Consider the following 11,629-nt stretch of genomic DNA (forward strand, 5'->3'; position numbering starts at 1 on the left):
CCCGGATGGAGAACTCGGCTAGTGGCAGACATGAACACACTGCTGTTGTCCCGCTGTCACAAACACACACAACACACAAACACAAACACACAGTGAATGAAATATATCTGGATATCTTACTGGGAGCATTGATGAGTATGGATGAATTTACAGGTGTGTGTTATAGAGACGCAACATAGGATGAAGGATGGAATTAGGTGTAAATTATTTGAGAGGAAAATAGCAGCGCAGTTACATGAAAGTGTGTGTTATGTGGACGCATCCAGACCTGTGTTTAATCCCACTCCACTGGCGTTTTGGGAGGATGCTTGTGCCGCCGCCCCACTGTAGGGGCAGAGAAAGAGGTGCAGGGACACCTCTCCATCCATCCATCCATCCATCCATCCATCCATCCAACCTATCCATCCATCCATCCATCCATCCATCCACCCGTCCATCCACCCATCCATCCACCATGACTCAGTGCTGTTGACCAGACAGTGTTGCTTTCCTCACAAATGTGCTTTGATACCCTTTGACACAAAATGGAGGACGCTGAGTGGCAATGGAGAAGGCTTGGCTGATGCGATGTAACGTACAGATCAGTGAGGATCAGGCAGCAGATTTCTGTCTCCAGTTGCTCTTAGGTTTCTGCCAGATATCGCATCAAAACATTGCATTTTTCTTTCCCCTCCTCATTAGCTGAACATTAAGGGTTAATGTTCTTGTACAGTTCTTTCACAGCAACACCCCCGAACCCCCTTTTTCTTTTATCGAGTGAGTGACAGCAGCAGCTTAACGTCTCCTTTGGAGCAGTGCTCTTGGAGGTCTCGTGCGCGTAAATGACTCCTAATCTTTGCCCTGTTCACTTTGCAATAATGGCACTGATAAAAAAAAAAACAGTGCGGCAGTATTACCGCTTTAAAATACGAGCTCGTCTCCTAGGTAACATCACTGTATACACTCTTTCTACTGTTTGCTGTAAATATCCTGTTTTTTAAGCCAGCACCAATTTTGGTCCATGTGAGCTAGGAGATGTTTGTCTTGTTACATTGGGATCTCATTTATAGAAAGGAGTCGCAATCAGGAATCGGGAATTTTCCACCTTCCGATCGGGTGAAGGAGCTTTTGCTTGTGGCGGTACTGATGAGTGCTGCCGGCTTTAGGGTGCGGGGAGCTGTGCACAATCCATCACTGTCTGTTTTATTGTGTATATTAGCTGGCACTGGGGTTTTTGATTGCTGTATCACAGGCTTCTCCTCATCTATGCTGCGTAGTCAATTACTCTAATTGAGGCTGAATGTGTAAATGTTGAACTCGTGCGGTGTAATTGAGGCTGGTCTCTGTTTAAATGTGATTCGTATTCGAGTGTTGTGCTAATATGAAATGAGCAGTGTTCATTTTACAAAGCATAAGCACAGTTTCAGTTTCAAACAATCGCGGAGATAATGGATTCCAAGCACATTCTTCATAAATGAGGGCTCTGATTCAGCTAATCAAAGTTTGACTAAGCAGGTGTCCAGGTCGTTGAAGGTAAAAGGGTATAATCAGTGCAATAGCTCAATATTTACACTGCTGACAATTTCTTTCACATTATCGGAACAAACAACGACGTAAACATATACCTCACAGTGCCACATGCTAGTCTGGGGTGCGACACTAAAGTCTAGGATGTACTGCAGTAGGTTGATGTCTGTATTGGACTAGTCGAGATTTGATTGTTTACAGTGAAGTGCTTTGTTTCAAGTGACCTTGTCCCCGACAGGAGCTTTGTCTGGATGTGAAGCAGGTGTAGAAACAGTAGAAATGATTGACAAACACCCTGTCTGATGGATCAATAACAGTTCACTGTGTAAACCTTATATACGACGAGGAAGGAAGAAAAAAAAGTGAGTTTTCTGTGACTGTCACCATCCGTTCCCCCCTGTCTGCTGTCTGCTCACTTCTCGCCTCTTTTGGTTTCACGCTCACACTGCAGATTGTAAGACTTACGGGCACTCGTACTCTTGTTTCAGCTTTGTTATTGTGATGCCTGCTTCATCTACGTGTGCGCCGACATGCAAGCCAAACACAGCAGGCTAACAAACCCATGAGAGAATGTTTTACACAGCAGCAAACCATCCACAGCACCACAGGTTCCATCGCTCTGTCCCACGATGGTGAGCAGTAGTTTAGAGGAAATCAGTTTGTAATCACAATCATCATAAGCACCATCATGTGAGGAGGATTTGTTTTCAGGAGCACAGCAGCATTAGCAGCATGTTGCCATTATCCAATGCTACTAGCGTGTATATCTATCATACTTTAAAACGACAAATCTAACAAAACAAAAAAACGTAAATGAGGTGAATGAAGGGAATGTGCATTAATAAAATAACGTGACATCTGACTTACGACTGTGATGGATCCTTTTATGTCTCCTCTTCCTGCTTACACGGCTCCTCCCCGATGATTGACAGCTGAGGTAGTGACTCCCCCTGTGGTGAACGCTGGTATTTCTGCAGATCAGATGTCTTTCCTAATCAGAGGCCATCAGTTGGTGGCGCTACAGAGACACTGTGTGAGCTCAGGTTTTGGATTCCTGTCCGGATGCGATGAGGATTTCTGACAGAAATACTGATGCACTGTAGATTTAAGTCCAAACTAATAACTACTGACAACATCATCCAAACTACACATTTAGTTTGATAGACTTTAATTGTCATTGCACGCCTACATATGCTGCAACACCACAACAACAAGGCACTCAGATTCACAGTAAGAATCAGTGATTGACATTCACAGCTTCATTGTGTTTATATGTGTAACGTGTGTGTAACATGTCATGCACTGGAGTTGTGTTTAAGGTGTGATGTTCATTTTGGCACAGTAAAATAAATTGCTATCAACAAGGAGCAATCTAAAGGCACTTTATACTGCGGAGCAACACGTCGCACTATTGCCATTCTATTTCTACGGAATGAACACGGATGGAAGGCTCACAGTGATTCCATCCCAAATAAAGGAATTATTCTACTTCATTCTGACCTAATTTTTGACCTAAGGTGCAGACTTTGACTAGTTTGCCATGTAGAGCTTCACCCAGAACCTAATAAAGCCGTTTCAGGCTGTTAGATAAGTTATAGTGTTTAAGGGCAACGAGTAAAATCGATTATTAACTTAAATTAAGACCAAGAAGTAAGACCAAAGAGTAAACTCATCTCAGCTAACAGAGCCAAAATGAAGTATGTCACACTATCTAAAATTATGATACACACATTAATGTAAACATTCATGCCACATATTATCGAGTTCACTAGCAGCAGCCTTAGAAAATATGTGCATTCAATTCAATTTCAATTCAGCATGTTGCACTCAATTCATTTCAGTTTCTCCAGAGGATAAACCCAGAATACAGAATGAAAATGACGTCCTACCACTACTGTTCATCTAGGAAGTAGACTGGACTTAAAGTGTCTGTGACATTGAGTGCCAAGCTGTACCGTCTAAACAGTAAAATCTTAAGTTTGACAACAAAATCTCACCTTCATTGAAAACTCATGCATTAATAGGAAACACACGGTCTGTGACAGCTTGATGAAATGTTTCTGTACATAAAGACCAAGCTACTGATCTATGTTAGATCACAATGTAAACAATACACATTTACCCTGGTGTGGTTTCCATGGTAACTCGGGTAAGGCAACGTGGTCGCCTCACAAGAAAGATATTCAACGATTCCTCTTCACTATACCTTCAATCCAATATCAGGCCTGCGTTCTATTGTCTCCTCTTCCCTGTCGTTCTTCCGTCTCTCGGCCTTTCTCTCAGATGTTCGCAGACAGGAAGGGAGAAAAGAAAAAATCAAAGGCAAACTTGAGAGCTCTGAGTGTGGTGCGTCTCCAGTCTCTCTCTATCTTCACCTGCCTGCCTCCATTCAACACTGACGGCTCACAGTCCAGACAGCGGATGGCCTTCAGCTCAAACGCCGGAGCTTTGGCGCCTAGTCGGCCTTCCAGCTTGGTGCTGAACTCCACTATGTGGCCGGGGTCCAGGTTAAGCAGCACCTGCCTGAACTCATGGCTGGCCATTAGGATGATGTCCCTGGCTGGGTCCTCCGCCTCTGCACTTCCATCCTGGATCATCCCTATTGTCACCTCAAAACGGAAGCTGTCAAAGCGCTTGATATGGCAGGTGTGCTTGGCCAGAGCTTTAATCTGACATAACTCTTCCTCTTCCTGTTTTCGCAGCAGTACGGGCATTTCACCAGGACGTGATGAGGAGCTGCCAGAGGAATCAGCACTTTGGTTTGTGATGGTAGCATTCATTGGCTCACATTGGGGATACTTCTCCCCATAAAGGCACTGCAGCCAGTCCCCCATAAACACCGGCAACATGTGGATGACTGACTGCGCTCCATTCTCTGTCTCGGCCACACGGACGTGCTTGAAGCGCCCGGCCCAGGTCACCCTGTGTCCCTGCAGGTGGCTACAGAAGATCTGTGTCCGGGCCATGCCTTTAACCTGCCAGGACGATGGCCCGCACAAATGGCTGTACTGCCTCCAGGTCAGGGTGGAGTTGTACACTTTTAATCCCTCTGCATGGTAGATGTAAAACCAGAAGAACATGATCACCATGGAGATGCACAGCAAGATTAATTTGACCGCACCACGATGCGTCAACGAGCGGAAAACATCTAAGATAGACAAGCTGAATCGAGTCCAGAGGCGGAGGGTGACGGGAATTGCGCACACCACCAAGGTCACTATCACCTTTGTCAGTTCCAGCTCGAGGAACCACTTGAAGATCTGGATGAGGAGCATGGTGGCAAGGCCTAAGACCAGCACAGGCAGAGCAAACAGAAAGAGGAAGTAGGCCACACAGGTGCGGATCAGACCCACGGCCGAGGAGCTCTGGAGGAGCACGACTGAGAACTCACACCACATGAAGCACACCAGGTACGGGATGAGGAAGCAGTAAGTCCCCCGGAAACCCCGGATCCTGGCCATGCTGAGGGTGGAAGGAGGTCAAAGGTGATCACACTGAGAGCTTGAAGCGTAAAGAAATGTAATGACACTGAGTTTGAGCTCACCTGAAGAACAGGTAGAAGAGGTAAATATACAACAAGCACGGGAGGCTGAGCTTCAGCACCACTGACTCCCCTAGTGGCAGAGTGGCAAAGGTGCAGCCCAGTAAACGAAGCGCTTTCATTTTGGCCGGCGCGAACCTGGTAAGGCGACACAAAGACGACGCTACCTGGTTTGACAAAAATAAAAGGGACACAATTTTAAGACTATTCCGAAATGAATGTAATAATAATACTAATACTTATCACTAATTTAAAGTTAATGAACAGGCTTCAGTATGCAAAACTGCTGGTTGTGACCTCTGACCTCTATGACCAGTGCACGCCGTGCGTAAGTGGCAGCTTTGGGGCTGAGGCTGTGGTAGCTGACGACAGTGAAGAAGATGGCCACAGTGGAGAGCTCAGAGCAGGGGATCCAGCCCTTATTCGCCACAGGGAAGGAGAAGATGACAAAGAAGACGGAGAAGATGAAATAAAGGTACGGCTCCAGGTTGTTCCAGCCAAAGTTGCTCTCTGCTTGCTCCACATCCAGCCCTGGCTCAAAATGTGTCAGCAGAGCCGTCAGGGCGCTGAAGTTCTCCCAAGTCTGGAAACCGACACAGAAGACAAATTCAATGTGCTGCTAAATCCATGACATGTATGTTAGAATAAAGCTGCAGGGAACTTCTCACAAAAGCTCATCTCACCTTGCTGCTCTGAAAAATACGCAGTGTGCAAATGATCATGGAGATGAATGAGAGGTAGAAGACCAGCAGAGGGATGACAAAGGCAAACCAATCCACAGTCAGGTTGCTGATGATGAAGAAGAAGATCAGCGCGTTGACGTGGTGCGTGGGGATGATGGTGCTCAGCCACTGGACGCCGGCGCGCGACGCCCAGTCTACCAGGTTCTCCTTCATATAGATGATGGCTTGCAGTGGGTACTGAAGCATCTGAAGGGAAGAGAAACACACACGTTAACTGATTCTAAACAGATATTTAGAAAGGGATCGAGTCAAATTGCCATCTTCGCCAAACAGTTTCTTTATCGCAGGCGGGCCAGGATGGATGTGTGTGTGAATGTGGGGTTGTGTGACTGTTGGTGTGGGGGTGGGTCGGTTCATTTGTTTTTCTCCTCTCTCCCTCCTCGTGTCTCTTTTTCTCCCACCTCAGCCTATGATGTGAGCTGTAGCGTTCTGGATGACATCAGTGTTATTAATGTTTTGATGATCTTATAGGTACAATTTTAACAGGGTGCAAGCAGCTGTGTCGTTTCTAACAGGAGCTACAGTCCCACATGATGTACACACCATTAAGCGGGATTTCATGTCCATGGCTTTTTTAAAGGCACCGTTGCGTTCCGTGCACAGCATCATCGTGCCTCGACCAAAACCCCAAACACTTGGGTGGTCCTTCTTCCTAGCCAGCTCGGCCTTGTGCTTCAAAACACACACACACACACACACACGAGTACGCACACACACAGAATAAGAATGACAGTGTTGTGATATGAGATTATGTCTCATCCTGCAAATTGCATCTTTTACCTTCCTGGCATCATTCTGGGCTTCCTGGCTCTCAGTCTGAGTTGTGTCTTGGCTGCTGTTGGGGACGATACCTTGTGCATACTTTTTGGTCATCTCAACAAAGTCATCCAAATCCACCATCTGGCTGGCTGGGAGACAAAAAGCAGAGGATTGGACAAGAAGATCAACCACATTCTCCACTGTCCACTCTCTCTCTCTGTGTTATACTTACACTCACTGCTGACCATGCTCTCTAAAACCCTCTGGGTCTGGTTTGAGGTTGGCACAGGAATCCTGCTTGCAGTGCCACCTGCTGGTGAGGATGAAGCACAGCACCACTGAGTTATACTGTAGATTAGAACAACTCCCTACAGATGCCTGCATGTAATGTGATATTCACCACAGCAGCTGCCAATACAGGGAGGAATCACAAAGAGATGATAGGATATATTTAACTGCAACGGATCCCACATATAACAAGATGCTACAACATGCTGGACAGTTTGTACAACTATGAGAACAATGCATGTAAAAGTTTAAAAGGTTTTGACCTGGCACAGCATTGACCTGGTTGACATTTCCCATCATCTCAGCCACCGCCACCTTCCTCTTCCTGTCAGGATTGAGCTTCCAGTACATCATCATGGCCGCCTTACGTACCGTCTGCTCAAACTTGCTCTCTGTAGCCAACCTACGCACATCATTCTCATTTTCTGGAGTGATTCCTGATAGAAAAAGACAGACAGGCAAGACGTCAAGCAACAACACACACACCCAAACGTGTCTACGCCTGGGATTGGTAACATTTTACCTTTTCTCTGGATCCAACAGCGCTGCAGGTGTCTCGCTGCACCTTTTCTTCCTTGTTTGGCCGCTTGGATCAGCCATTGAACAGCCAGACCATTATGGAGGTCTGCGTCCTTCTCGTCAGCCAAAATCAGATAGTGTTGACCCAGCTGGAACACAGAGGATCAAGGATGTATGACATGAACACAGGAGAGGGGAGGAGGGGAGCTTTACTTGGATTTTACAATAATAATAACAAAAAGAAATGCTTAATACATATTTCATCATGTATTTTGTAAGAGACTTATTACATACATTACTTTTTTGCTGTTACAAGTGTTACAAAGTGTACAAAATAATGAAAGTGCTTCTTTAAGGGATGAAACAGAACCTCGCTGTGACGTCACACTGGTAACCAAGTCCTCCCTCCTCTGATTCTACATGAAGTTAGCGACGAACTCCTCTGACCTTGTTTACAAGGATTCCTTGCATTTTCAAAACATGGCTTCAAACATGTTTGCTTATGCGTTGCTACAAACCCTGACATCAAACCATGCCACTGTGGCCTTCAAACTCTTCATCATGTCAAACCACATTCACTTCGAGGGTGGGGTGGGGAGGGGAGAGGGGGGGTGGAGGTCCCTGAGGCATATCAGGTGACTGTCTTCTAATCTTAACTGTTATTCATTACTTTCCTCTCACACAGTTATTATAAAAACTTGTGGTCTGTGAGATGAGCCGTGCAGGCATAATTTTATATGTGCTAATTTTTACCTGACATAAACAGTATTTGGAAATTTGATGGCAAGTGTATCTGCATATGAGTGACTGAAAAACAAGCCATTCAGCAGAATACACCAGAAATTGCACCTGACATCCATCAACTGTACTGCTATGCTTAAATGATGTCCCAAAATCTCCTATTTTGTTTTGTTTTTTGCATATTTTCCCAACATGAATGACATGAAGCACCTGGGCGTTTAGGAGCTTGGTGTCAGGTATATGACATATAACATGAGAATGTTATAGATGCATGTTTAGCACACGTTGCAAGACACTCAGGAATTTACCCTTTCACAGCTGGTGGGTGTATCATACAAAGTCAAGGCTCATCTTCCACGTCTAACAACCTCTCATACGTTTGGAAAGGGACAGTGGATTCAGTGCTACGACCACAAGTTTACTCCATGCTGTTAAACACTCTAACACTGCTCATGATTTGTATGTCTGACTGTCTGTATCGTGCATGGGATCATTTTCCAAGCGTCCAGAAATAGACACAAGCACACAAGCAGATGATCGAGTGGAACTGAAAACAATGCCAAGAGCCAGACTGTGTGCGTGAGCTTTCACTCACACGGGTTTGTGCCCTGGCATCCCCGGCTTTGGCCTTCTCCTCCAACTGCTCCAGGGTCAAATCTTCCTCTGGTTCTTCATCTGCAGAGGTGAGGAGAGGAGAGGAGAGGAGAGGAGAGGAGAGGAGAGGAGAGGAGAGGAAAGGAGAGGAGGGGAGGGGAGGGGAGAGGAGTCCTTTTGACATACTGTATATATTGTAACATGAGTCTAACAAGAGGTCAAGGGTTAAGCTGCTATGAGTGTCTGTGCATTCGTCTTTATATGAACTGTATGTCTCCCATGACAACACCTTAGAGCTCAGTCAGCACATAATGCTATGATACACTCATAATTGTCAATTGCATACATTTCACCACACTTGATCTCAGTGTCCTCACACACAACGCAAGGGGGCTTAAAGAGTTACACAGTGCAGAAGTTTGAAGAACTTTCTTACATGTTCTATTAATTTCATGCCTCTGCTTTAGGTTTCCAGTAATGTCTACTAATTGGCTAAATGTGACGAAAATTGAGCAGGGTTACTCCACACTTGGCAAGGTGCTGTCATAGTAAAAGTGTCATGACTTAGCACCGGGCTGGATATGTTCACTTTGGCTCTGGCCTCAGCTCCCAGTGTGATGTATCAATGTCTCATCCAACGTGTCATTTAATCTCTAAATATCTAAATGAAGGCACTCTTACCATCTTCTTCAGCATCGGCATCCTCCTCTGCTTTTCTGATTCTCTCCTGGATTATCACCCGCTTGGCCATGGCAGCAAACGTGCGTTTCATGGGGGTGGCGGAGGGAACCGTAGGGTCAGGAGAAGGGGGAGTATTGTTCAGTTCAGAAGATGTGGGAGTGAGAGAAACAGCAGCAGATACAGGTTGTGACCTGTCAGGTGGGAGTGCGTTTGTCTGATTAAACGATGGAGAGGAAGATGATAACTTCGTAGGATCTGTACTGTTTTGTGTGAAGGTTTCAGGGGGCTGAGCGGATGGGGCACAGGGGATGTTACTTGAAGCTGGAATCTGGGACAGAACGGGGGAGGGAAGTGAGGGCCCATCCAGGACTGGGCATGACCCCTCGGTGTTGACTGAGGTGTCCATCTCCATCTGTCCTGGAAGGGATGAGAGGATTTCATCATGTGACCAATAAGGAACCAAATAATGAATACAAATGACTTGTGATTAAATAATTAATCAAAGGCATGGAAACAGAGTGGAGGCAGTCTGTGAACTTGGAAATTTGTGGACCCGCGTCTCAAATATGACACCTTCCCCTTGGAAGGACAGGAGAATGAGTTCAGACAGGGAAGGAAGCATCAATAACCCCCCCTTGCTCTACATGGAGTATGTAGGTCAGCATCTTAAAGAGGTAATGTGGTGGTAATTGATGCAAAAACAGATGGAGAAACTGTTATTAAAGCCAAATACACCTCCAAATTCTCAGACAGAGTGCAGCTGATTAACACCTTAACATTTTAAGTTTAAAAAGGAGCGATGTTACATTAAATCACATTGTCAGTTTCCCCTTGAGTTTTAAGCGTGAATCAGCCGTGCATGTGAACTCTCTTGCACTTGCTTCGCCCTGCAGACGTTGAGTGCGCAAATCCACACGGATCTCTTTTCTCACGCCAAGTCTGCGCACACGCTCAACGCTGAACTCACGCACAGTCAACACTGAACACCCACAACATGCAGAAACCTTACTTAGATAAGACGTTTGGCAAAGTATAACTCCCTTCTTAAGTCAAAAGTTCGGACTGTTCCCCGTGTTCGGCTCCATTTCTCTCCCGTGAAACCAGAGACTCATAATGAGCTCCAGTCCATAAACAAACCCACAGCGTTACGCCCCGCCCCCTGAAGCACACGCTCACCCAATAGGCTAAGCTTAACGCCAATCAGATAATTGCCTTCTCTGATTGGTTGTGAGAGGATACGCGCGTGGTGAACCTGTGAAGTTTGATCACAGCCAGTGTCTAAGTGACGTAAAGCAGAGTAAAAGTGTTGAAAAGGAAATTAATGAATGGTTGAGCCGTGTTTATGTCAGCTTTTGATAAATAAATACAATTGATAAATGTGTCAAAAAGCTACATTCCAGTGCATAATCACGATGTGGTTGGAAGTTTGTCTCAATATGTCATCGACCAGAGTGTGATGTGTTCAAGAACCTAAGAACGTCAAGAATCACAACATGATCTCCTCTCATTTTACTCTCTGAAGTGTGTGTAATTTCAGTGATGAATGTACAATATCTATATAAACGAATAGATACAACATTCAATCATTCATCTATCCGAAAAGTGAAAGCCTAATCAACTTTAAAGATGCAAATACAATAAAAAATGTAAGTTAATTATTTGGTATTGTTGCCTTGGATGTCGGGTGTTTCTGTGTGTGTTTCAGAAGGTGTCTTTGTTCCCTGGGAGCTGTCCATTTGCACAGGTTCTGAAAGGATCTCTCTCTCTCTCTCTCTCTCTCTCCCCCCCCCCCCCCCCCCCCCCCCCCCCACCTCTAATCCGCCGATGCATTCAGGGATCACGCCATATTCCCCCATCACTATCACTTCATGCGTGGAGAGAGAGAGAGAGAGAGAGAGAGAGAGAGAGGGAGAGAGAGAGAGAGAGAGAGAAGGAGGGGGTAGAGAGGCAATGAAGAATAAAGAAAGGCAAAAACATAAACATAAACTGTCCATCCCTTTATACATCAAATCATCGATTGTTCACCGTCTTGCCAAAGCTTCACATTCAAAGTTAACTCATGACACACTCCTCCTCCTCCCGCTCACACGAATCTGGAGCACCGCATCACTGAATCGTCGTGTGTGTGTGTGTGTGTGAGGAGGCAGCATTCTGATCACAGCATCCGAGCGAGGCGAGACTGGCACACACAAGCGAGGCTGTCTCCGTTATTTTATTTCTGTCTGGAGGAAGTCTGTGGTGACCGGTGGACGTTACA

General features: G+C 45.6%; 1 protein-coding gene across 1 annotated transcript; it reads right to left on the minus strand.

Moving 5' to 3' along the window:
• Positions 1-3,725: 3,725 nt before the first annotated feature.
• On the minus strand, positions 3,726-9,784 carry wfs1a (Wolfram syndrome 1a (wolframin)). Its single transcript, XM_076145727.1, is given in 11 exon segments — positions 3,726-4,968; positions 5,051-5,214; positions 5,352-5,630; positions 5,731-5,976; positions 6,334-6,462; positions 6,571-6,698; positions 6,782-6,859; positions 7,101-7,274; positions 7,361-7,505; positions 8,693-8,772; positions 9,373-9,784. Coding segments are annotated over 11 exon segments (3,078 nt in total).
• Between the last annotated feature and the right edge of the window lie 1,845 nt (positions 9,785-11,629).

Source organism: Genypterus blacodes, unplaced genomic scaffold, assembly GCF_046128005.1.
Source record: "Genypterus blacodes isolate CSIRO-AG114 ecotype Tasmania unplaced genomic scaffold, CSIRO-AGI_Gbla_v1 ptg000030l_1, whole genome shotgun sequence".
NCBI lineage: Eukaryota > Metazoa > Chordata > Actinopteri > Ophidiiformes > Ophidiidae > Genypterus > Genypterus blacodes.